This window comes from Microcaecilia unicolor, chromosome 3 (genome assembly GCF_901765095.1).
Source record: "Microcaecilia unicolor chromosome 3, aMicUni1.1, whole genome shotgun sequence".
Lineage (NCBI taxonomy): Eukaryota > Metazoa > Chordata > Amphibia > Gymnophiona > Siphonopidae > Microcaecilia > Microcaecilia unicolor.
Window position 1 is genome coordinate 188,834,921 of NC_044033.1, and position 27,110 is coordinate 188,862,030.

Genomic DNA, 27,110 nt, shown 5'->3' on the forward strand with positions numbered 1-27,110 from the left:
CAGAGTGGTACGCAAGATCTTCCGAGAGTGGGGCACCCCCTCGGTGGACCTTTTCGCCTCTCAGACCAACCACAAGCTGCCTCTGTTCTGTTCCAGACTTCAGATACACGGCAGGCTAGCGTCGGATGCCTTTCTCCTCCATTGGGGGAACGGCTTCCTGTATGCTTATCCTCCCATACCTTTGGTGGGGAAGACCTTGCTGAAGCTCTAGCAAGACCACGGCACCATGATTCTGATAGCGCCTTTTTGGCCCCGTCAGATCTGGTTCCCTCTACTTCTGGAGTTGTCCTCCGAAGAACCGTGGAGATTGGAGTGTTTTCCGACTCTCATTTTGCAGAACGACGGAGCGCTTCTGCACCCCAACCTTCAGTCCCTGGCTCTCACGGTCTGGATGTTGAGGGCGTAGATTTTGCTTTGTTGGGTTTGTCTGAGGGTGTCTCCCGCGTCTTGCTTGCCTCTAGACAGGATTCCACTAAAAAGAGTTACTTTTTCAAGTGGAGGAGGTTTGTCGTTTGGTGTGAGAGCAAGGCCCTAGAACCTCGTTCTTGTCCTGCACAGAACCTGCTTGAATACCTTCTGCACTTATCAGAGTCTGGTCTCAAGACCAACTCAATAAGGAATCACCTTAGTGCGATTAGTGCTTACCATCATCGTGTAGAGGGTAAAGCCATCTCTGGAGAGCCTTTAGTCGTTCGATTTATGAGAGGCTTGCTTTTGTCAAGGCCTCCTGTCAAGCCTCCTGCAGTGTCATGGGATCTCAACGTCGTCCTCACCCAGCTGATGAAACCTCCTTTTGAGCCACTGAATTCTTGCCATCTGAAGTACCTGACCTGGAAGGTCATTTTCTTGGTGGCAGTTACTTCAGCTCGTAGAGTCAGTGAGCTTCAAGCCCTGGTAGCTCATGCTTCTTATACCAAATTTCATCATAACAGAGTAGTACTCCGCACTCACTCTAAGTTTCTGCCAAAGGTGGTGTCGGAGTTCCATCTTAACCAGTCAATTGTCTTGCCAACATTCTTTCCCAGACCGCATACCCACCCTGCTGAACGTCAGTTGCACACATTGGACTGCAAGCGAGCGTTGGCCTTCTATCTGGAGTGGACACAGCCCCACAGACAGTCCACCCAATTGTTTATTTCTTTTGACCCCAATAGGAAAGGGGTCGCTGTCGGGAAACGCACCATCTCAAATTGGCTAGCAGATTGCATTTTCTTCACTTACGCCCAGGCTGGGCTGGCTCTTGAGGGTCATGTCATGGCTCATAGTGTTAGAGCCATGGCAGCGTCAGTGGCCCACTTGAAGTCAGCCACTATTGAAGAGATTTGCAAGGCTGCGACGTGGTCATCTGTCCACACATTCACATCACATTACTGCCTTCAGCAGGATACCCAACGCGACAGTCGGTTCGGGCATTCGGTGCTGCAGAATCTGTTTGGGGTTTGAATCCAACTCCACCCTCCAGGACCCGATTTTATTCTGTTCAGGCTGCACTCTGTTAGTTGTTCTTCGTAGGTCAATTTCTGTTATACCCTCGTCGTTGCGAGGTTAAATTGACCTGGGTTCTTGTTTTGAGTGAGCCTGAGAGCTAGGGATACCCCAGTCGTGAGAACAAGCAGCCTGCTTGTCCTCGGAGAAAGCGAATGATACATACCTGTAGCAGGTGTTCTCCAAGGACAGCAGGCTGATTGTTCTCACCTACCCTCCCTCCTCCCCTTTAGAGTTGTGTTTTACTCATTCCTTTGCTTGTCATTCAACTGAGCAGGAACAGTCGCGCACGGGCGGGAAGACGGCCGTGCATGCGCGGTGGGCGTGCCCTGCGTGCGGGACCATCCGCGAAGTTTTCTTCCGGTTGGTGGGGGCTGTCATGAGAACAATCAGCCTGCTGTCCTCGGGGAACACCTGCTACAGGTATGTATCATTCGCTTGTTGTGCAGCAGATATTGGACTGCACAGCGCTGGAGGTTTTGTTGGACCCTTTAGGCTGAGCATCGAATTGATTCTAAGGTCCAAGCTCTTCGTGCCCTGATCTATTGGTTCGCCCTGAGATGAAGCTGTTAGCTGGTGATTTCCACTTGACAAAGGGCAGCCGATGTTGGCAGACAGGAGTCTGCTGTTGCTTTCCCCTTTTTCTTTGGCATCGTGAAAATCAAATAGGTAAATAAGTATAACAGGAAATGGAACTTGTCAAAGGAGAATCACTCAATGTGCCTACTTGGCAGCCATATTCCCCCCCCCCCCCCCCCCCAAAAAAAAAAAAGCTGACATTCTAATTATTAAATTAAAAATAAAATACCTTTTTCACTACCTTTGTGTTTGTGCATTTTATTTTTCTATTTGCTTTGTTCCTAGTGTCTGTTCTGCTTTTCTCTGTTTTTCCTAACTTTCCAGGGTTTGCTGTCCATTTGCCATTTCTCTCTCTTCTGTCGTCTAAGGGGGAATTCTATCAAAGTGGTTTATAATACAAAGTTTAAACTTAATAGCAGAGAGTGGAAAGGAATTACAATGGGAAGAGAAAAGCAAAAGGCAAAGGTAAAACATAAGATGAAAACTTAAACAGCAGAGAGGAAACAGTAAGGTAAGCAAAGAAAACATCATCATGTGGCCTCGGTCAAGCCAGGGGGGTGGAGAAGTAGGGCAGGAGCCAAACAGATGGGCGTTAAGATGGGCCTTTAAAATGGATAAAGTAAGTTCCAAAGAGAAGGGCCCATCACACTGAATACCCAAGAACGTATGGAAGAAAGGCAGACTGAGCAAAAGGAGGGAATTTCCAACAGACAATCCTTTGAAAAGTGAAGCGCCCTAAAGGGGCAGTAAGGGATCAGCTATTGAGATAAATAAGAGGATTGACTAGAGTTGTAGATCTTGTCAACCAGGCGGAGTAATTTGTATGAGATTCGAGATGAAACAGGTAGCCAGTGCTGATAACGGAGGAGTAGCGTAATATGATCAAATCATTTTTGCTTCTGTCAGGAGGTGTATGGCTGTATTTTGGACCAGTTGTAGGTGCCTGATATCCTTCTCTCGAATGCCTTGTTAGCAGCGCATTACAGTAGTCAAGCCCAGAGAGTACTAACAAATGAAGAAGATGAAGTGCTGATGTAGTAAATAGATGGCAACCTGAATAAACATTTTCAGTTTGGAGAAACAGGTGTGTATAATCTTGGAAATGTAAGGGTGAAAGGTTAATGCATCATCCATGATGATGTATAAAACCTAACCGAAGTCACCAAAGAAACAGAGTGATTTGCTGTAGTGATAGAGCTAATGGGTGAAGAAGGGTTTAGGTGGGTAAACATAGTTCCAGTATATTTTCCATAATTGAGTGAGTTTGTATGTGTGGAGCCAGGTCTAGCTTAGCATTGAGATATTGGATAGAGAAGAGATTGGTGGGATGTTCTTGCATAAGAATTTGAATATCATCTGCATAAGCAAAGATATTCAGATATAGGGATTTGACAAAGAACAATAGTGGTGAAAGGAGTACATTAAACTGCAGTGAAGCTAATACCGAACCCTGTGGAACTCCACAAGGGGCGGTATAAGGGGATGAGGTGGATTCATAATGATGAACCTGATTAGATCTGTTCTGCAGGAATGACTGTATCCAGGCTAGACCATTACCTCAAATACCTATGTTAAATGGACAGAAATACCCTGGTCCTATCACTACAAACTAAAACTAAACCTATCCCTACACTGGCGGAAGAAAGGTCTACAACGAATACAAGAACACACATCCTACAGCACAAGAGGTCAAGTAGACACGAAAACATTTTGGCAACTAATGTACAATAACGAATGGGCAGCAAAAACGGACTCCATATATTACCTCATAGATTGGGATAAAAGATGCAAAAGCATGCTAGATGAAATAGCTCCCTTACGAACAAGAACCTCGCATAACCACAACTCTTTACCATGGTTCAACGAGGAGCTAAAAAAACAACACAGTAGAGGAAACTCGAACGAGCATGGGGGAAAACAAAAGATGATCATACACACAACGCTTGGAAACAAACACAAAGAAAATACAAATATGCAATAAGACGGACCAAAAGATTATACTGTAAAACTAAAATAGGGACTGATTACAAAGACACGAAAAAACTATATCAACTCGTGAAGAAACTCCTTGTTACTAACCTGGTCACTACAACGAACACAGACATCCCATCTGCAGATAAACTTGCCTAGTATTTCAATGAAAAAATTATAAACCTACGCAACACACTACCTCAAGACAACATCGACTTTGAAAACTTCTTTAATGAGTTGGACCCACCCTCTGGTGAATACCCGGCGGACCTTTTTATCTCAGTCTCTTCCCCCGGGCTACACCTATCTTCTAATCACCAAGGAAAGGTAGGAGTAGCCCAGGGGAAGAGATTGAGATAAAAAGCAATTATCATATTCTGAGAGCCAGGTCTCTGTTAGGCAAAGCATATCCAAGAATTGACGGAGAATCAAATCATGTAGAAGTGCATGCTTCCCTCGTAAGGACTGAATGTTCAAAAGACATAGTTTCATTGAGTTCTGTAGGATGATCAGGCAATCAGGTAGGTGTATGAGGAGTAGGAATCAGTTTTTGGGTCTGAGGGCGTAGTCAAGGTAATGGTTGATAGGGGCAAACCCCCCAGAAAACTGGTATAGGTGCTGGGAACATTACAGACAAAGCTAACAGGGTCAGCAAGAAGCAGAATCAACCTAGAATATTAATAAAAGTGTGGATAGAATAGTCTGGCTTGTAATAGTGCGCACACAAAGGAGCACATCCTGCTCCTTATGTGCCCTTCTTAGGTTGGCTTCTGCAGCATGCGCAGCAGTGGCAGCTTGCTCTTGAACTGTGAAATACTGATGTCACTTCTGCGGGGGTAGTGGACAGGATCATCTTGCTGTGTTTGTGGCCCACTGGGCAGAGAAGCTCTCCAATGGTGTTAATCGTCTCTTTTGCAGGGGGACGCTTCCATTTCTTTCCCACATCTGTCTCTAATGTTGACCTTTCTCTTTCAACTTTTCCCTTGATTTTTATTTTCTGATTCTCTATCCACTCAAAATTCATCCGAGCTTTCACACTTTTTAGCTTTCACCTACCTATCAACTTTCCATCTCCTCCTCTCACTTCTTCCGAATCCCGTCTCCCACTTTCACCCTCTCCCAAGCCCTCCCATTTCCTTTTTACTCCTTTCTCAGCCTCTCATTCCCAACTGTTTTTCACCTACTCCTCATTACCCTAATTCAAACCTTTGTACTCATCCCCACCCTCCAGCTTTCACCTACATATTTCTGCCTCTTATCCCTTCACCAGCTCCAGGTCCTTTCATGTTGATCATCCCCGAGCTCTCTCACTTTTTAGCTTTCACCTACCTATCAACTTTCCATCTCCTCCTTCCGAATCCCGTCTTCCACTTTCACCCTCTCCCAAGCCGCCCTATTTCCTTTTTACTCCTTTCTCAGCCTCTCATTCCCAACTGTTTTATCACCTACTCCTCATTACCCTAATTCAAACCTCTGTACTCATCCCCACCCTCCAGCTTTCACCTACATATTTCTGCCTCTTATCCCTTCACCAGCTCCAGGTCCTTTCATGTTGATCATCCCCTTTTATCACTTCCCCAGCTGATTCTGTCCTCTGTGCATCTCCTTGTTTAACCACCACCCCCTTGGCTTCTCCTTCATGGATCCATCATGCCTTGCACCTCCTCCCCCCAGTCTAGCATCTCTCTATTTTTTCTCTTCCCTCCACCCCCATGGTCTAGCATCTCCCTGTTCTCTCTCCACTCCCCTCAGTCCTGCACCTCCACATCCTTCCAGTCCAGCATTTCCATCTCTCTACTCTTTATTCCATTCCAGTATTTTCACCTCTTTCTTTCTTCTGATCCACCATCCTCACTCTTTCCGCTTTGCTTCAACCAGTCCAGCATCTTTACTTCTCTCCTTGCTGCTGCTGAGCAGCATCTTTATTTCTCTCCCATCAATGCTCTCTCCCTTTTGGACTCCTTTGTCTAGCCAGTCTGCAGCTGCAAGAACCGTGCTGAGAAATATTACGGGCCCTTCACAGGCTTCCAACATGTGCACTTAGTGAGGTTTTGCTGGCATCCTGCCTCTTGGCATATACTCTGCTGAGCGCAGGTACTTTAATCCTCAGCAGGTTAACTTATTTGCTTCTTAGTGCTATCCTTGCTGTAATGGTCTAGGTAGATACTGAAGCCACAGCAGGAAAGGAGCTCTTTGAGGAGAGATGTGGCACCATGGGAGGAGACTACAATTCAAATTAGGAGAGGAGGGTCTTTTAACATGAGAACTGGGCCAAATGCATGTGACTTGGTATGTATGGAGACCTAACTGCAAAAGATACTCAGAACACTTTAATACCATAAACTCTTTATTGCTCTCTTCAGTGCTTAACAATGCTGTCACTGCACAATGCACTGCTTTCCTGTGGTTAATCACAGGTGATGGGGGAAGATTGCTAATTTGTTACATTCCCCTAAGAGACATTACTCACTGGTCCCGATGATTGCACTCTTTATTTGGTTTTCTCCTCTGGAGTGAGCTAGGGATTTCAGGGTTCATGGGGATGACTTGGAGGTATGGGGAAAGGGGGTTTTAGGATCATTGGCAGACTCAGCAATGGAGAGGTTTTGAAGGGGGAAAGAGGTTTCAGGTATCATTGCAGAGTAATTTTAAGTTTTAGAAGCTTACTGAAGGAGAGCCAATGGAAGATGTTGGTGTTCAAAATTTTTCATGCTCAGCTACTTGCATTTTTGTCACTCTGTCTACAGTTTTACATTCCTGGGTGATCCCTTCATTCTAGCCAACAGCTATTGTTACCTGTACCTTCGCTGCGCACCATTCCAGCTTCCACAATTCAGAAAGTGACATTTAGTGTCGTGGCACCTACAGTGTGGAATAACCTATCCATAATTTTACACTTGGAGACTTCTCTTCCCTCATTTAAGGCCTTACTCAAAGCACATCTTTTTTGGTCAGCGTTTGCCAATTAAACTTGTGGGTCCTGTGAGTTACAGCCTGTGTACTTGTTTGTGCTCTGTTTGGTCTTGTTTCCTATTCCTTCTACTGTTTTATTGTAATTTTTATGCTTTTTTTTAAATTGTAAAATTGTAAGACATAATGTATTATGTGATGTTTTTATTATATGTAAATTGCTTTGACAGCATTGCCGTTAGGTGATTCAATATAACCTTGAAGATTTTAGGGGCTACTGGAGATGCAGATGGTTTGGGGATCATTGGAGGAAATAGCTGAGCCTTGTGGCTTTGTTTCTGTCCCCTAGGGTCGTAGCAGCAGCTTTCCTGGGAGGCGTCGGCCTCGAGGTGGAACCAGTGCTGGAGGAGGAGCACATGGGAGAGGCAGAGGAAGATCACGGTTAAAATCCACAACCTCCTCCATTGAAACACTAGCAGTAAGAAATGCAGATTGCAGCTTCCTGGATTGCTCACTGGAACTAGTTACTCGAAGGGAAGGGACTATTAATGCAAGGGTGTGGGGAGGGAGGGTCTCTATCACTCATGGGCTGTTTGAGCTATTGAGGTTTGGCTGAGGGCAGGTTGTTTAAGTCTGTATGTAGCAATTTGCATTGATATCTCCTGAAGGTCCTCTATACTGTTCTTGTCATGGTCCATATTTTCCTGTCTGGTTCTTGATCTGTATTCTTTGTTCCCCAGTTAGCAGATATTGACAGCTCCCCAAGTAAAGAGGAGGAGGAAGAGGAGGATGACACTATGCAGAATACAGTGGTGCTCTTCTCCAACACTGATAAGTTTGTCCTTATGCAGGTAGGGAGTAGTGCTATATACTTGGGTATGTTGTATAGCTCTGATTCACACAGCATAACATTTTTAACCCCCTCTTTTTATTTTATCTCCTCTGCTTTCAGGATATGTGTGTGGTTTGTGGCAGCTTTGGTCGTGGGTCTGAAGGGCATCTCCTGGCATGCTCTCAGTGTGCCCAATGCTATCATCCATACTGTGTCAACAGCAAGGTAAGATTCAGAATCTGCTTTCTTGTTGCGGGAGACTGCGTCATTTGACACCTATTCGCTGATAAGGGAAATGATTCCCTATATTAGATTCTCTTGTGCTTTATCTCCTCTTTTTTCCTTTCCTCTTCCTTGTGGTGAGGTATTGGTTGTTCTTGCAGATTACAAAGGTGATGCTGCTGAAAGGCTGGCGTTGTGTGGAATGTATTGTCTGTGAGGTCTGTGGAAAAGCCTCAGACCCCTCTAGATTGCTGCTCTGCGATGACTGTGACATCAGTTACCACACATACTGCCTGGAGCCGCCTCTGCACACAGTGCCAAAAGGAGGATGGAAATGCAAATGGTGAGAGCAGCTCCAAGATCCTTCATCCTGAGAAGCTTGAGGTTTTGGACTAAGATTAGTGGATTCTATTCTTAGAAGTTTATAAATTGTAAATTCATGAGACAGTATTTAACCAGTGGCTGTAAACATTTTTTTAAAATACTGCCACTGCTGGCTGAATTATACCCAGATATTACATGCTGGCCCTGATTCAGGAATGGCATTCAATATCCTGGACTAGGGTGGCTGCTGGGAGTTCTCTGCGTGCCACTAGTATTCAGCAGTGGTACCCAGATTCTCCAAGGATAAGCAGGGTACTGTAATCCTCAAAACTTGGGTGACATCATTTGACGGAGCTCTGCGCAAGAACTTTTCTCCACAGCTAACATAAGAATTTAAGTTGGTTCAGCTATGCATTTGTGCCGCCTCCGCTTGATGATGTCCTGTGGAACCATGCCAGTCTTACGTTTTCTGAGGAGCTGTTGTGACACATTGTCACAGTTTTCCTTTGCTGTCTTCTCTCAGATTTTGTTCAAAGTTTGTAAATTCCTGTCACTGTTGTGTGGTACTCTTTCTGGTAGCTCTCTTAGCTAATATTTTGGTTATTTTCACCTTATTGTTGTTTCATCTCTGTTTAGGCCTCTTTAAGATTCAAGCTCCCATTTGAGTTTCATCATCGAGTTCTTTGATTGCACTGCAGCTATTTTTCTGAACAAAATGTCCCAAAAGAAGGCACTCAGCTGCTTCATAAAGTGCTCCTGGTCCAACTGGACTATATCTATCATGGATATACACATTCCTTGTCATCAAGCAGATGAAGCCATTACGTATGGGTTGTGTCCATCAACCAGCAGGGGGAGATAGAGAGCACTCAACTTTTCTCAGTGCCTCATGGCCAGCTAGCTCCACTGCCTCTTCAGTATTCTCTATCTCCCCAAGCAGGGTGGCTGCAGCTTCTTCGAGCTCCATCAAAATCTGCCTGGGGGTGGCTCCTGGCTTGCCAGTTGTTAGCCGGGGTGTTAGAGGCTATAGCAGCTTCACTTTGAAGGCACATAGGTCAGCCCTTTCCCTGCCTTACCCATGCCCCCGTGGATGAGGACATATTAGCTTGCTTTTCCCTGTCCTTTCCCACTCAGTGGAAGCGGGCACATTGGTTCGCCTTTCCCTGCCTTTCCCACTCATCTGAGCCTCCGGAGTGTTTTTATTTACCTCTTTTGCCTCTGCTTTCCTCACAGCGTAAAAATAAATAAATAAATAAATAAATAAAGTTGCGTCGCGCTTTAGCGCAGCGATCTTGGAAAAGAGGTTTTTTTCTTGAGATTCTTCTGCAGGACCGGAGCTGTGATACTCGGTCTAGTGAGGTAAGAGTGTTTTCTGACTCCTCTGGGGTGGGCCCGCGATCGGGACGTTTTTGTCGCGAACCGCCATTTTTGAATTTTACCGCCGTTTTCGGCGATGGCTACGGAGACTGTAAAGCGCTGTTCTAAATGTGGTAAGCGCAAATCAGTAGCGGGGCTCTGTAATTCGTGTTGTACAGATGGTAGAGCCGGTCCGAGCATGGCGAGTGGCGATCTTTCGCGCTCTGAGCTGGCAGCGGACGCCATTTTGGATTTTCCACATGGTGCGGCCTCCGTTGCGATGGAGAGCCCTGAATCCGGGGGGGGGGGGGGGGGGGGGGGGGTCGGGGGGGCCCTCTGAGTGAGGCTAGTAATAGAGCTGATAGCCCTGGGCAGGATCCGGGTGGTCAGGGAGCGGTTTTCTCCCCTGATTTTGTTTTAATGCTTCATAAGGCATACATGCTTAAAAGAGCTCTTCCACAGGGATCTTCGGACCCTCTGCCTGCCCCCCTGGTGGATCCTGGCCTTTTGGAGTTGGCTTTGCCTGTTTCTTATCCTGATAAACGCAGAAGGGCTAATTCCCCTTCTTAGTGTGGCGCACCCCCCTTTTCCCCCCCCATGGTCGGGCTATGAGGATTCTGAGGGGTCTGGCAGAACTTCTTGGGCTGAGGAGCCAGAGTCGGGTGCAGAATTGCCACAGGAGCTTGATGATCCATCTGCGGTGAGGATTTTCCACCGCGAGGAGCTGCCAGCGCTTATTTCAGATGCCTTACAAGCCCTCTCGATTGAAGATCCTGGGAGTGGCGCACAGCCTCCTCATTTAATCCAAGAATGGCTAGTACCAGAAAGCCTGCTCGAGCCTTTCCTTTGCATGACTCCATCCAAGAGCTTATTTTGGCTCAATGGGCTGACCCCAAGGGACCTTTGAAGGTTGCCAGGGCTATGGGGCAATTATACCCTCTGAGTGAGAAACATTTGGCTCGCTTTGCAATGCCTAAAGTGGATGCCCTGGTCACGGCTGTGACAGAGAACTACCCTTCCTGTTGAAGGAGGTGTTACCCTGAAGGATATTCAAGACCGCAGGCTTGATTCAGCTCTGAAGCGGTCCTTTGATTTGGCAGGTCTCACTGTTCGGGCGTCTGCATGCAGTTGTTATGCTGCTAGAGCCTGCCTGGCTTGGTTACAGCAGGCAGTGGAACAGCCCAGTGATGGAGCGGAGACCTTATCTGAAGTGGCTCCGCGAATGGAGTCGGCCTTGTCCTTTTTGGCTGACGCCCTTTATGATATGGTCATAGCTTCGGTTAAGCAAATGGCTGTAGCAGTGGCGGCTCGCCGCACTCTTTGGCTACGACATTGGGCGGCGGACATGGCCTCTAAGCAAAGGTTGGTGAAGTTGCCCTTTCAAGGCCTTCTCCTGTTTGATGAGGAGCTGGAAAACATTGTTAAAGACCTGGGGGATTCCAAACCTCAGTGCCTGCCCAAAGATAGGCCGAAGCCTTCCTCTAAGGGTCAGGCGGTCCGCTCCTCTTACAGACCTCGCTTCCGTGAAGCTAGAAGGTACCGCCTGGGGCGTGCTGCTGGGTCCACTTCGCGTGCCCGCTTTCAGCAGAGAAACTCCTTTCGCTCGGACAAACGTTCCGTAGCTGCCGGTTCAAGGCCTGGAGTTCAGGGGCGACCCTCTCAATGATGGTGCGCCGGCCCTCTCCTCGTTTCCTGTCATCGGAGGAAGACTTTCCCTCTTTTTCGAGGAGTGGGCCAAAATCTCCGCAGATCAGTGGGTCTTCGACCCGATCAGAGACGGATACTGAACAGAATTCGATGCCCTGATGAGAGACGTGTTTGTGGAGTCCCGATGCGGTTCTGCCGCCAAACGGGCGGCGGTAGAGGAAACTGCACAGTCTGTGCCAGATAGGGGCTGTGACCCCGGTGCCTCCCGCTGAACAAGGTCTAGGCCGCTACTCCATTTACTTTGTGGTGCCACGAAAAGGCGGGTCTTTTCGCCCGATCCTGGACTTAAAAAAGCTAAACAAGTCCTTAAGAGTGCGGCATTTTCACATGGAAATCCTGCGCTCCGTCATTGTGGCGGTACAGCCAGGAGAGTTTCTCAAGTCTCTGGACCTGAAAGAAGCTTACTTGCACATACCAATTTGGCCCCTGCACCAGAAGTTTCTGCGGTTTGCGGTGTTTGGAAAACATTTCCAGTTTCGGGCCTTGCCTTTTGGCTTCGCCACAGCTCCCCGAACCTTCTCCAAGGTAATGGTGGTAGTAGCTGCCTTTCTCAGGCGAGAGGGTATCCGGGTTCACCCGTACCTAGATGACTGGCTCATCAGAGCAGACTCAGAAAAAGAGAGTCATCTAGCTACAGCCAGAGTGGTTTCAGTCCTTCAATCTCTGGGCTGGGTCGTCAATATGGCCAAAAGTTACCTGACCCCCTCGCAATCTCTAGAATATTTGGGGGCCAGGTTCGACACAGCCTCAGGCTATGTGTTTTATTCCTGAGCAAAGGCGGTGCAAGCTTCAGAATCAGGTCCATCTGCTCCTGAGGATGCCCCGCCCACGAGCTTGGGACATTGTCCAGCTGTTGGGATCGATGACGGCCACCTTGGAAGTGTTGCCATGGGCGAGAGCGCACCTGAGACCTCTACAGTATTCTCTATTTTAACGATGGTCTTCAGTATCTCAGGATTATCAGTGCAGACATTCTTGGCTCCCTGCGGCCCGCCTCAGTATGGAGTGGTGGCTCTCGGACAGCATGTTGCGGCGGGGAATGCCGCTGGCGCTCCCCGATTGGTGCCTGGTGGTAACAGATGCCAGCCTGAAGGGCTGGGATGCACATTGCCAGGGGAAGCATGCCCAGGGTCTGTGGACGCCCGACGAGTCGGAGTGGTCTATCAACCACCTGGAGTTGAAAGCGGTGTTTCTGGCTCTTGTGGCCTTTCAAGTGACCCCGGAAGGATTGGCTGTCCAAGTGATGTCGGACAACACGACAGCAGTGGCCTACATAAATCGACAAGGCGGCACTCAGTGCAGAGCTCTAGCCGCGCAAGCCGAACAAATTTGCCACTGGGCCGAGCTGCATCTACAGTCCCTGTCAGCAGCTCACATTGCAGGTCAGAGCAGTGTGCAAGCCGACTATCTAAGCAGGCATCAGATCGATCCAGCGGAGTGGGAACTGATGTATTCCTGCAGATATGTGCCAAATGGGGCAAGCCAGTGATGGATCTTATGGCGACCAGTTCCATTGCCAAAGTCCCGTGCTTCTTCAGCAGACGGAGGGATCCTCGCTCTGCCGGGTTGGATGCCTTGGCTCATCCCTGGCCCCTGGGCTTTGCTGTATGTCTTCCCTCCGTGGCCCTTGATAGGGCGAGTGCTCCTACGGATTCGGCTGCATCCAGGAGAAGTGGTGCTCATCGCCCGGATTGGCCCAGGAGGTCTTGGTATGCGGACCTCCGACAGATGCTGTTGGAGGCTCCCTTTCCGTTACCTCTGGTTCCGCACCTGTTGTCACAGGGTCCAGTGGCCATGGAGGACGCCTGCCACTTTGGTCTTACGGCATGGCGATTGAGAGGGTGCAATTGAGAGATAAAGGCTACTCAAATAAGGTAATTTCCACTCTCCTGCAGGCCCGTAAGCGCTCCACTTCCGTAGCTTATGCCAGGATTTGGCGCCAGTTTGAAGTCTGGTGTGTTTCAAGAGCGCTTTCTCCGTTGCGGGCTCCTGTCTCACCGATTGTGGACTTTTTGCAGGATGGTGTACACAAAGGCTTGACCTATAATTCCCTGCGGGTGCAAGTGGCAGCATTGGCCTCCCTGCAAGGCAAGGTTGAAGGCGTGTCCTTAGCTGCTCATCCAGATGTGGCACGGTTTCTTAGAGGGGTGCTTCGGCTCCGTCCTCCCATGCGGGCACCTTGTCCAGCTTGGAACCTGGGGTTAGTATTGAAGGCCCTTCAGGGGGCTCCCTTTGAACCGCTTCGGCGTGCTTCAGAGAAAGATTTGACACTGAAGGCCGTCTTTTTAGTGGCCATTACCTCGGCGAGACGGGTGTCAGAGCTCCAGGCGCTGTCCTGTAGAGACCCTTTTCTGCAATTAGAGTCAGGGGTCACGGTTCGGACCGTGCCTTCCTTCATGCCTAAGGTGGTTTCAGCGTTTCACCTAAACCAGCCTGTTTTTCTTCCCTCCTTTGTTGAGGAGTTTCCAGGTTCATTTGGGCAGTTGCACCTTTTGGATGTGCGCAGGACTCTGTTGCAGTATCTGCGAATTACAAATTCTTTCAGGACCTCTGATCATCTTTTTGTGCTGTTTGCAGGCCCTCACAGAGGGTCTTCAGCGTCTAAAGCCACTATTGCCCGTTGGCTCAAAGAAGCTATCTTTTCAGCATATCTGCTGTCTGGCCGGGCTCCGCCTGAAGCCTTTAAGGCACCTTCCACAAGAGTGATTTCCTCTTCCTGGGCGGAAACTGGAGCACTATCTCTTCATGAGATTTGCAGTGCTGCAACATGGGCTTCTAAGCTCTCTTTTGCCCGACATTACAGGCTGGATGTGGCTGCCAGGAGGGATGCGCGCTTTGGAGCACAGGTGCTAGCACTTGGTGTGGCTTGTTCCCACCCTATTTAGGGATTGCTTTGTTACATCCCATATGTAATGGCTTCATCTGCTTGATGACAAGGAAGGGAAAATTAGGTTCTTACCATAATAATTTTCTTTCCTTTAGTCATAGCAGATGAAGCCATGAGCCCTCCCTGTATGATTGTCTGTATTGCAGTGATTCTGATTTTAGGTGCTGTTCTTGTTTCCTGAAGTTATATTCCTTCCTTGGCGAGTCGGAAAACAGGTTTCAGGATTCTTGTTACAGTTATAGGAGGATGAGTTCATTTCCTCCAGTTCATGTTTTGGGAGGATGAGTTTATTCCCTCCAGGAGGATGCAAGTATTCCCTCCGTTTATACAAAGTGGAGGACGAGTTTATTCACTCCAGGAGTATGAGTTCATTCTCTCCTTTTTTTAGTTCATGCCCTTGTTAAGGGGCCATCATTCGCTGTGAGGAAAGTTCATGTTATTCCCATTGCGGTTTGCCATACTGCTTTGGAAGCTTCAAATACTGAAGACGCAGTGGAGCTAGCTGGCCATGAGGCACTGAGAAAAGTTGAGTGCTCTCTATCTCCCCCTGCTGGTTGATGGACACAACCCATACGTAATGGCTTCATCTGCTATGACTAAAGGAAAGAAAATTATCATGGTAAAAACCTAATTTTCCCTTGGTGCCTGCAATACACGGGGCCTAGCCACAATTCCTCTCATTATATTCTGTGTTTACAGACGACAGAAAAGTTCTATCCATCGATCTCTGTATTAGAAGTAACGGTTTCTTTGTGTACCAGAGTTGTAGTGGGCACTGGGGATGACATGGGAGTGTCTTGGTCACCCTCAACATTGAGCATCAGTAGAGGCCATCAGGATCATCATTTGTTAAGATTCCCACCCAAAGAAGAGGAAAGATTTGTCTTCTTTGATGCTGACAGACAGCAGTGCTGATCATCAGATGGAGGCAGAGGCACCTTGACATAGTAGGCACCAGTTTTGCTGGTGTCCTTCAGGTGCTGCCGTTGTGAGGACAGCTAATTTTGTAGCACTGGAGAGGGTGCAGCAGCCTGCAAGGAACTGGGAACCTGCTTCCTATATACTCCAAGTAGCTCAGGAGGATGTTTGGCTCTTCCTACTGTGATGCCCATTCATTTGTCAGTGGAAGCTTTTGAGGAATGAAGTAGTTTGAAGAGAGGGTGGAGTGCTTCTTTACTCGATGCAATTCTACTGCTTTGTAGAACTGTTTCAAGAACAGAGGCAGTCCAGCCAGCCCTAGAGACTGATGCATTGCCTGCAGAAGACACCTTGACACAGAGACCTGGGAAGGGTATCAGAGTCTGTCAGCCACACGAGTGTCGATCTCCAGTGCATCTGAGGATGAGGCTTTACTGATACTTCGGAGGTCCTCAGTGTCAAACCTCCTCCAGTGTCATGGGATCTCAACGTCGTTCTCACTCAGCTGATGAAAGCTCCTTTTGAACCACTGAATTCCTGCCATCTGAAGTACTTGACCTGGAAGGTCATTTTCTTGGTGACTATTACTTCAGCTCCTAGGGTCAGTGAGCTTCAGACCTTAGTAGTACATGCACCTTATATCAAGTTTCATCATAACAGAGTAGTCCTCTGCACACACCCTAAGTTCCTGCCAAAGGTGGTGTTGGAGTTCCATCTGAACCAGTCAATTGTCTTGCCAACATTCTTTCCCCGTCCTCATACCCTCCCTGGCGAAAGCAGTTTGCACATCTTGGACTGCAAGGCAGCATTGGCCTTTTATGTGGAGCGGACAAAGCCCTTTAGACAGTCCACCCAGTTGTTTGTTTCTTTTGATCCCAACAGGAGAGGAGTCACCATCGGAAAACGCACAATCTCCAGTTGGCTAGCAGATTGCATATCCTTCACTTACGCCCAAGCTGGGCTGACTTTGGAGGGCCATGTCATGGCTCACAATGTTAGAACCATGGCTGCGTCAGTGGCTCACTTAAAGTCAGCCTCCATTGAGGAGATTTGAAAGGCTGCAACATGGTCATCAGTCCACACATCGGTACTGCAGAATCTGTTTCTGGGTTTAGAATCCAACTCCACCCCCCTAGACCCATTTTTGTTCTGTTCCAGGCTGCACTCTCAGTTAGCTGTTTATGGTTTCAGGTCACTCTCTGTTTTGTCCTCCCCGTTGCGAGGTCCAATTGACCAGTGTTCATTGTTTGAGTGAGCCTGGTTGCTAGGGATACCCCACATGTGAGAACAAGCAGCCTGCTTGTTCTCGGAGAAAGCAAAGATACATACCTGTAGCAGGTATTCTTCTGACCTTACTCCATAGTAGATGCAGTAGAGGCTGGCGATGAAGCTTTGTTTCTTTTGTTGTGCCTCTGCGGAAAGCAAGGTCTTGGTAGCGGAAGTTTTGAAGCGTTCAGCTACAATTTCTCAATTTTTGACCTTGGTTGAGAATTTAGATTTTGACCGTGGTCTTTCCAGGAGAATCTCACCATTGGGCACAGAAGGGGTCGTAAGTGGTTGGGAGATCTCATAAAGCTGAACTCGGCTGCTTTTCCTTCCTTTCGAAAGATCTGGCAGAAATGGGCTATTCCTAAATAGTACTTCTTTTTTTACCTGCAAATCTGTCACTATTACCAGACCTTAGTGTTTAAGCAGGATGGTGCAGAGGTCATACAGAAGGGGGAGGTGTATGAGGATTTTGATTCCTTGCCTGATTATTTGGTGTGGGGGTGGTCAGTTGGGATGACAGGACACTGTTCTGGAACACTTGACCTGGGTGTGGTTGAATGAATTGGTGAAAATCATTTAATGGGCTGGACTTATCTAAATTGTGGGTCACTTGCAGGCATATTTTCAAAGCATTTAGCCTTCCAAAGTTCCATAGAAACTTATGTAACTTTGGAAGGCTAAGTGCTTTCAAAATATGCCTGTGAGCTAGTGGTTGGGAGCGGGGCTAGTGCTGGGCAGACTTATACAGTCTGTGCTAGGGCTGGTGGTTGGGAGGCGGGACTAGTGCTGGGCAGACTTATACGTGCTGTGCCGGGGCTGGTGGTTTTTGCGGCGGGGATAGTGCTGGGCAGACTTATACGGTCTATGCCAGAGCCAGTGGTGGGAGGCAGGGATAGTGCTGGGCAGACTTATACGGTCTGTGCCAGAGCTGGTGGTGGGAGGCGGGACTGGTAGTTGGGAGGCAGGGATAGTGCTGGGCAGACTTATAGGGTCTGTGCCAGAGCTGGTGGTTGGGAGGCGGGGATAGGGCTGGCCAGACTTATACGGTCTGTGCACTGAAGAGGACAGTACAAATGAAAAAGTAGCACATATGAATTTATCTTCTTGGGCAGACTGGATGGACCGTGCAGGTCTTTTTCTGCCGTCATCTACTATGTTACTATTAGGCATATTTTCAAAGCACTTAGCCTTCCAAAGTTTCATAGAAACCTATGGAACTTTGGAAGGCTAAGTGCTTTGAAAATATGCCTATATGTATGTTACTATGCTGCTGGCTGGTGCGTCTTTGCAAGAAACCTTATTTTAAGATACTACATAGAGCCTATCTCACCAGGGAGCATGGTTGCCAAATGCCACTCTGGCCAGATAACTCCTGTTTGCGATGCAAAGTAGATGCGTGCACTTGCGTGCACACTTTTTTGGATTGTCCCTCTTTGCATGAACTCCGGACCATGTTCAGGTACTCTCGGGCCAATTGGTAGATGGGGGAATGGAGTGGACATATGATTTACTGTTGGGTAATTGGGAGGGACAGGAGCAGGTAGCCACAAGGAAGAAGAGAGTCGTCATGTGTGGGGTGTTTACTGTGCATAAACTTCTTTTGCAATATTGGATTAAAGAAGAACCACCACCCACTTTTTCTCTGCTGGCTCCATCAGATGTGTCAGGTGGCCCAGTTTGAACTTTGACATCTGACCTGGTACGGTGGGGGTGATGCTCTTTCTCAAAAAAAGACTTTGGACTCACTTGCTGAACCTTTTGACAAAAGACTATTCTGTTTCAGCTGATGCTTCTGGACCTCTGGCATGTTATTGTATTGAACCTTGTATGGTGCATGAGCTGCTGCCCATATTGTTCTTTCTCTTAAATTTTTTTTTTTTTTTTTTGGTGGGTGTAGGGTGTGTGTGTGGTGTGTATGGGGTTTGATTGGTTGTATGATTGGGGGTCTTCGGGATTTTATTAAAAAAAAAAAAATCTTAACGGCAGCTGGCTAATTGTTAAGGACTCCCCTGGATAAGACACAACCAGAGAGAGTGAGACCTCTTTTGTTATTTTATCTCTAGTATGTTGGAATTATTGTATTTGTGAATTTTTTTTTATCTGTTTGGCGGTTTATATATTGGGTGTTAGCCAGTTTTCTGTTTGCATAAATAAAGGATTTAAAAAAATCACCTATTTGGTAGTATTTCCCTTTTCATAGCCATATTTTGAATGCCTTCAGTTTAATTTCTATCTACTACTTCTGCCTGTGAAGGAGACTTGTGTGTCACATCAGTGTATCAGTAGAGGAAAGCAGATAACAGGAAAGTGAATTTAAAATAATTTTATTAAAATAGCCCAAATCATAACATTGCTGGTCATAAAATCACAAAATCATGCCATTTTAATTAAAAATAATCACAGCATTCAGTTGAGCAAGGTATGCTCACCTGAAATTGCTAAAATTGTGCAAAATCGCTGCTTAAAACTTCTCAAAATTCTAAAAATGCTGGTGTCTTGTACGTTCCAGCAGCCATTTTGTGCATTACAATGATGTGACACTGACATCATCGGAATTGGGGCACATTGAAAATCAACAGTGAAGTCCTATTAATGCTGTTTAAACATTAAAATACAAACAATCGAACTACAAAAAAAAAAACCCTTTAATCCCCACCCCCCCCCCCCAAAAAAAACATTTTAACATATAGAACATAAAAGGCTCTTCTAAAAATATAAAAGTGTTATATTTTATTTATTTATTTATTTATTGCATTTGTATCCCACATTTTCCCACCTATTTGCGGGTTCAGTGTGGCTTACAATACATTGTAAATGATGGAAATACAATTTGTTACAACTCGGTTATGGATTACATTGTGAGGAGTTATGCGAAGACAAAGTCAGAGTATCGTTGAGGGAAAAGAACAATGGAACAATGGAAAGAGACAACTGGAAACTGATAGGGCAACAAAACAATAGTAGAAGATCATTCGGTATAACATTTTTCTGTAAGTAAAGCTATAAATGTGGTAATATTAAAGGGGGATGAAAATTCCAAGAGAGTGTATTGATGCATTACTGACAGTGTGTGTGGACTTCATGTGTTTTGATCCTTTAAATAAATTTTATCAAAGAGATGAGTCTTCAATAATTTGCGGAAGTTGGTCAGTTCGTAGATCGTTTTCAGGTTGTGTGGTAGTGTATTCCAGAATTGCGTGCTCATATAAGAGAAGGTTGATGCGTGCAGCGCTTTGTATTTTATGCCTTTGCAATTAGGGAAGTGGAGGTTGAGGAAAGTTCGGGATGATCTTTTAGCGTTTCTGGGTGGTAGGTCTATTAAGTCAGACATGTAGGCTGGGGCTTCACCGTGAATGATTTTGTGGACTAATGTGCATACTTTAAAAGTAATGCGTTCCTTGAGTGGGAGCCAGTGTAGCTTCTCTCGTAAGGGTTTTGCACTTTCGTATTTTGGTTTTCCGAAGATGAGTCTGGCTGCCGTGTTCTGGGCTGTTTGAAGTTTCCTCAGTATTTGCTCTTTACAACCTGCGTATAGTGAGTTACAGTAATCCAGATGGCTGAGTACGAGGGATTGCACTAGGCTGCGGAAGACGGATCTTGGGAAGAATGGTCTTATTCTTTTCAGTTTCCACATGCAGTAGAACATCTTTTTGGTTGTGTTGTTTGCATGAGTTTCGAGTGTTAGGTGGCGGTCAATAGTGACTCCAAGGATTTTTAAAGTTTCTGAGATTGGAAGGTTTATTTTTGGTGTGTTTATAGCAGTAAATTCATTCGTGTTGTATTGGGAGGTGAGTATCAGGCATTGAGTTTTTTCTGTGTTTAGTTTCAATCGAAATGCGTCTGCCCAGATGTTCATGATGTGTAGACTTTGGTTGATCTCACTGAAGATTTCCTTAATGTCTTGTTTGAAAGGGATGTATATTGTTACATCATCAGCGTATATGTATGGGTTAAGATTATGGTTTGATAGGAGTTTTGCCAAGGGGATCATCATTAGGTTGAAAATAGTTGGTGAGAGGGGTGATCCTTGCGGTACTCCACATTCAGGTGTCCATGTAGCAGACGTAGTTGAGTTTGATGTGACTTGATATGAGCGCAGGGTTAGGAACCCCTTGAACCAGTTTAGGACATTTCCTCCGATGCCAAAATATTCAAGTATGTGTAATAGGATTCCGTGGTCAACCATATCAAAGGCACTTGACATGTCAAATTGTAGGAGGAGTATATTGTTGCAATCATTTGTTTAAATTTAGTCATTAGGGTAATTAATACTTTTTCTGTGCTGTGGTTCGACCGGAATCCTGATTGGGCATCATGCAGTATTGAGAACTTGTTTAGATAGTTTGTGAGTTGTTTTGTTACCATCCCTTCAGTTATTTTGGTTATTAGTGGTATAGATGCTACTGGTCTGTAATTGCGCTTTTCTTTGTATCTTTAGGTATTGGGGTGAGTAGAATTTTTCCTTTGGGAAAAGTCCGTTTTGTAACATGAAGTTTACGTGGTTCGTTAGGTCTATTATGAATTGTTGAGGAGCTGATTTCATGAGGTTGTTTGCAGTGGGATTTGGCAAATCTTTTAAGTGTTTCAGAGATGAGGTCTTCTGATAGTAATTCGAATTCGGTCCAGGTTCTGTCTGCTGGGTATATTCTGTCTTCTGGGTCTAGACAGTCTAGAAGTGTGGCGTATTCAATAGGGCTGGCGGGTATTTTAAGTCGTAATTGTATAATTTTCTCCTTGAAGTATTTCGCAAGGTTGTCGACATCTAGTATGTCTTTGCTGTTGTTTGTAACTGGTGTGGTGTCTAACAGTTTATTCACGAGGTAGAAGAGTTTGTGAGTGTCTTTGTAGTTTGGTCCTATCATTGTTTTGTAATGTAGTCTTTTAGTCTGTTTTATGGTATATTTGTATTTCCTCCGAAGTAGTTTCCAGGCATTTAGTGTTCATCTTTCTTTTTGTTCCATGCACGTTCTAGTTTCCTGACTTGTGTTTTAAGTTTTTTCAGCTCTTCAGTGAACCATGGATTTGATTTTTTCCTATGTGATGTTCTGGTTTGGATTGGGGCAATTTTGTCTAATGTTGTTGTGCATATATCGTCCCATTCTAGGAGGAATTGGATGGTGTCGGCATTTGTTGACCATTTGTTCTGGTTGATCTGTTGCCAGAATATTGTGGGGTCTATTTTTCCTCTCGTGGTGTATGTTGTTCGCTCAAGTTTGTTGATTGCGTTTATGTGTGTTTTTCGCCAGTAGAGGGAGACATGTGCTTTGTGGTGGTCTGGCCATAGTGTAGGTGTCCATCTTGTGTCGGTAAGTAGGATAGTAATAAATAATGCTAAAATAACATATATGTGATCATTCAAATAAAATTACTAGAACTTGGCTTGTTCAGGAATATAAAAATATGCAAGTTTGTAAAAATTAACTGGCCATTAAAAAAAAATTGAGGATGAGTGTACAGAGATCAAATATTTTAAAAATATCTCACAAAAATGAATTGAGGTCCAGCTCTTGAATTAACCAACTTGGGATTACAGTTTTGAATTTGAAAATGAATCTTTGCTCTATTCTTAGCAAAATGTTGTTTGTCACCTCCTGTCCACGGAATCTGAGGTTTATTCATCACAAAGAATTTATAATCTTCAAAAGCATGATTAAACTGGATTGTTGTACCAGAGGTTTCTCTAGATGTTTTCTTTTTATGGCACTGAATGCCCTTTTTGCACATGGATATCCCTGCATAAATTACTTTCTCAGTTCTGCAGTTACAAAAGTGTGTTAAATGGAACAATTTTCCTGTGGCTCTGATTGAAAGTTTTAATAGTGACATTAACAGCGCAGACAGAACAGTTGCACAGGGGTAATAGCCTGTTGCAGTTGGTTCCTAGTGTTATAAAAGTTTTTTGGAAAGCCGAGGGGACCAAAACGTTTTTCAAGTTTTACTCCTGTGGAATACTACACAAAATTTTTAAAACTTCTGCGCTGTTTATTTGTAGTGTGTTTGCACAGAATTTCCCCATTCTAAGGTCTGAAATTCCCTCCTTCCTTTTCCCTTCTTAAGCTCCAGCCTCCCCAATTCCATTTCTCACTCCAGCTGCAGTTTTCTCTCCCTCTAACTCAGCAAGACCCATCATTCAGCCCCCATGGTCTTCTCCTGCAATCAATGCCAAAACTCTTAATCTCTCTCCCTCTCAGGCACACACCCCTACCTCTTTTTTTCCTCCCACCAGTCATACACCCCTACCTCTCACCTTTTTGCATGTCCCAATCCTTAGAACTGTACACCTGCAAATTTCTTCTGGTGAATTTAAGTGCAGCTCTTCAGATAGGTTACAGATGAGACATTCCTACAGTCTTAAGCTTCCCTAGAAAAAAGAAAAAAAAAACCTGTATATCTGCTAATATTGTGATTTACTTGCTGTGTTTTAAACTGGTTTGATATCTGTTTAATCTGAAAACTAGCAAAAGAATTAGATCTTTTGTTTGCTCCCTAAAAGTGTACCCTTCCCCCATCTGGCTTGTAAATCTGTAGGCTAAGGTGAGGTTGTGTTGTAGGAGGAGCAGTTAAACCACATGGTCTTCACTGGCTCCTGCCTGAAAGATGCACACAGATAAGAATTGCTCTGCCTTAATTCTGGATTAATTCTGCATTTATATCTTAATTCTGGCTTAATTCTGCATTTATATCTTTATATCTTTCCTGTTTTGTTACATACTCTGCTAAAATAGTGATTTGCATGTCCCAATCCTTAGAGCTGTACACCTGCAAATTTCTTCTGGTTAATTTAAGTGCCGCTCTTCAGATAGGTTACAGAGGAGACATTCCTACAGTCTTAAGCTTAAGCCCACCCACCCTGCCCCTCAACCCACCCACCCCAAGACGGACACTTCTTATAAATAACTTCCCCAAATACACTAATTATCACAATTTAACTCCACCCATATTACAACTGTCTCTGAAAAGAAAACCCCTCATTATCACAGGAATCCCCAGTCTTCTACTCAGCAGCTAAGGATTACTGCTCTAAAAATAAGAATCTCAGCCAACAGACCCATAGGCTGCTGTTCTCACTATATCATACCTGTTGATACCCATTTCAATCAATCAGGATGACTTTTATTCTCTGTAATAATTGTGGTGCTTTAGTTTCAAGACCAATTATCTGGAGACTTAAGGCTTGTCCTATCTGTCTGCAACTCACTAGATTAAAACACGAGCTCAGTAAAGTAAAACAGGAACTAGATGCACTTAAAGCAGCATCTAGGACCGCACAATATCATACTGCACAGAATCATACCAAATTATCACCACTACCACAAAGGATAAAACCACCTAAAAATAGATGGATCACTGTAGGCTCAGGCAGACTTCATTATGTGACAAGAAAACATCCGACCTCACAAGTGTTACCCCTACAAAATTATTTTACTCCATTACAGCACTGTGATGTTCTTGAAAACAGAACGGAAGCCAAAGAAAAAATAATAAAAGTGGAACAAAAAGATATGAAGGTACCCAAAGAGAAAAGAAACCCCCAAATCACTAATGTTGAAACGCATACCAGGAAATGTAGATGGAAAGCGATGACCACAAATGCTCGCAGTCTAAGCAATAAAGTTCATGACCTTCAGGCCCCGATGTTGGAGGCAGACTTGGATGTTGTTACAATCACAGAGACATGGCTAAATGGTTCCCATGAATGGGGTGCAAACATACCAGGCTATAATCTATTTAGGAAGGTTAGAGAGGGTCGTAAAGTTGGCGGAGTAGCTCTGTATGTGAGGAATGATATCACTGCGACTGAAATGACAGGGACCTGGGGAAAGGAAGAAGCGATATGGATCACCTTAAAAAGAGATGATAGAACCTCTGTCCATGTGGGTGTTGTCTACAGACCTCCGACACAATTGGAGGAATTAGATAAAGACCTGATCGCAGATATTCAAACGTTGGAAAGCAAGAGGTGCTGTTGCTGGGAGATTTCAATCTGCCGGATGTAGATTGGAAGGTTCCGTCTGCGGAATCGGAAAGAAGTAGAAGGATCGTGGATGCTTTCCAAAGTGTTTTGCTCAGACAAATGGTGATGGAACCCACGAGGGAGGGAGCGACACTGGATCTGGTGCTCACAAATGGGGATAGCGTGTCAAATATCCGAGTGGGTGCCCACCTGGGCAGCAGTGACCATCAAACGGTTTGGTTTGATATAACAGCTAAAGTGGAGAGCAGCCACTCAAAACTCAAAGTCCTGGATTTCAAGCGTGCTGACTTTAGTAAAATGGGGGAATACCTGAGGAAGGAGATGATGGGCTGGGAGGAAATACGAGAAGTGGAAGAACAGTGGTCCAGGCTGAAAGAAGCTATAAATAGGGCCACGAACCTTTATGTAAGGAAAGTAAATACAAGCAAGAGAAAAAGGAAACCGATATGGTTCTCCAAGCAAGTGGTTGAGAAAATAAGGCTAAAGAGTTGGCGTTCCAGAAATACAGAAAAACTCAAGAAAAGGAACACATGGAGGATTACCGGATGAAAATGAAAGAAGCCAAGAGAGAGATACGACTGGCAAAAGCGGAAGAACAAATGGCTAGAAATGTAAGGAGGGGTGACAAAAATTTCTTCAGGTATATTAGTGAAAGGAGAATGACTAAAAAGGGAATTGTGAGACTAAAAGATACTGCTAACCGCTATGTAGAAAATGATGAAGAAAAAGCAAATTTGCTAAATAGATACTTTTGTTCTGTTTTCACAGAGGAAAATCCTGGAGAAGGACCGCGATGGACTGGAAATAATACAATTGAGAATGAAGTGGATAGAGCACCGTTCACGGAAGAAAGTGTGTATCAACAACTTGAAAAGCTAAAGGTGGACAAAGCCATGGGACCGGACGGGATCCACCCCAGGATATTGAGGGAGCTCAGAGAGGTTTTGGCGGGTCCTCTTAAAGATTTGTTTAATATATCCTTGCAGACGGGAAAGGTTTCCGAGGGATTGGAGAATGGCGGAGGTGGTCCCTCTTCACAAGAGTGGTGATAGGGAAGAAGCTGGAAACTACAGGCCGGTAAGCCTCACTTCGGTTATTGGAAAAGTAATGGAAGCGATGCTGAAGGAAAGGATAGTGAATTTTCTGGAAGCCAATAAGTTGCAAGATCCGAGACAACATGGTTTTACCAAAGGGAAATCGTGCCAAACGAATCTCATTGAGTTCTTTGATTGGGTGACAGGAGAATTGAATCAGGGACGAGCTATGGACGTAATCTACTTAGATTTCAGCAAAGCTTTTGACACGGTTCCCCACAGGAGGCTCTTAAATAAACTGGAGGGGCTGAAGATAGGACCTGAAGTGGTGAACTGGATTAGGAACTGGTTGATGGACAGACACCAGAGGGTGGTGGTGAATGGAATTTGCTCGGAGGAGGGAAAGGTGAGTAGTGGAGTGCCTCAGGGATCGGTGCTGGGCCGATTCTGTTCAATATATTTGTGAGTGACATTGCCGAAGGGTAGAAGGTAAAGTTTGCCTATTTGCGGATGATACTAAGATCTGTAACAGAGTGGACACCCGGGAGGGAGTGGAAAACATGAAAAAGGATCTGAGGAAGCTAGAAGAATGGTCTAAGGTTTGGCAATTAAAATTCAATGCGAAGAAATGCAAAGTGATGCACTTAGGGAATAGAAATCCACGGGAGACGTATGTGTTAGGCGGGGAGAGTCTGATAGGTACGGGCGGAGAGAGGGATCTTGGGGTGATAGTATCTGAAGATTTGAAGGCGACGAAACAGTGTGACAAGGCGGTGGCCGTAGCTAGAAGGTTGTTAGGCTGTAGAGAGAGGTGTGACCAGCAGAAGAAAGGGGGTGTTGATACCCCTGTATAAGTCGTTGGTGAGGTCCCACCTGGAGTATTGTGTTCAGTTTTGGAGGCCGTATCTTGTTAAGGATGTAAAAAGAATTGAAGCGGTGCAAAGAAAAGCTACGAGAATGGTATGGGATTTGCGTTACAAGACGTATGAGGAGAGACTTGCTGAACTAAACATGTATACTCTGGAGGAAAGGAGAAACAGGGGTGATATGATACAGACGTTCAAATATTTGAAAGGTATTAATCCCCGACGAAAGAGCACAGCAGGAACGCTAGAGACGTCAGATTGTCCTGTAACAAATCCCCATTATCGGGGGAGAGGTGAACTCAAGCCCGCAACAGAGCAGAAAACAGGTGCTGCACTAATAGCTCCTGTAATTCAAGAGAGTCTACCACTGCTGCTCTATTGAACTTTCCAGCTGAGATAGCAGTTGCCAGTAGAGAGGATCAGTGCTATTACCAATACTACAGCACAGATTTGCCAATACTGAGTACAATTAGGAGTTTGGTACCTCGCGTGCAGTAACCAGACAACTATATGAAGTGACGCAGTAACTATCACTGGCAACGGGATATACTGCACATTCACCACCCCCAGGTAAAGGTGCCCGCACCACAAGGTCGATGCGCTGAGCCTAGCAAAAGGGTGAAACACGTGCTGTATGGAGCAATATCTGAGACCCAAGTCTGCTGGTACAACTCGAAGCGGCACTAAATACGATAAAGGGAAAAAACCCCCATCACCCCCGGGGGCCATGATGGCAGAAGGGAAGCTTGAAAAGCTCGGTGATTTCTCTGATAAA

The 27,110-nt window shown here is 45.5% G+C and overlaps 1 protein-coding gene across 1 annotated transcript in view; it reads left to right on the forward strand.

Annotated features, from left to right (window-relative positions):
* Positions 1-27,110, forward strand: part of KMT2D (lysine methyltransferase 2D) — a 591,638-nt gene that overhangs the window by 224,043 nt on the left and 340,485 nt on the right. Inside the window, exons 13-16 of the mRNA XM_030196818.1 lie at positions 7,295-7,423; positions 7,686-7,796; positions 7,898-8,002; positions 8,161-8,342. Coding sequence (XP_030052678.1) covers positions 7,295-7,423; positions 7,686-7,796; positions 7,898-8,002; positions 8,161-8,342 — 527 coding nt within the window. The remainder of the gene's footprint in view (positions 1-7,294; positions 7,424-7,685; positions 7,797-7,897; positions 8,003-8,160; positions 8,343-27,110) is intronic.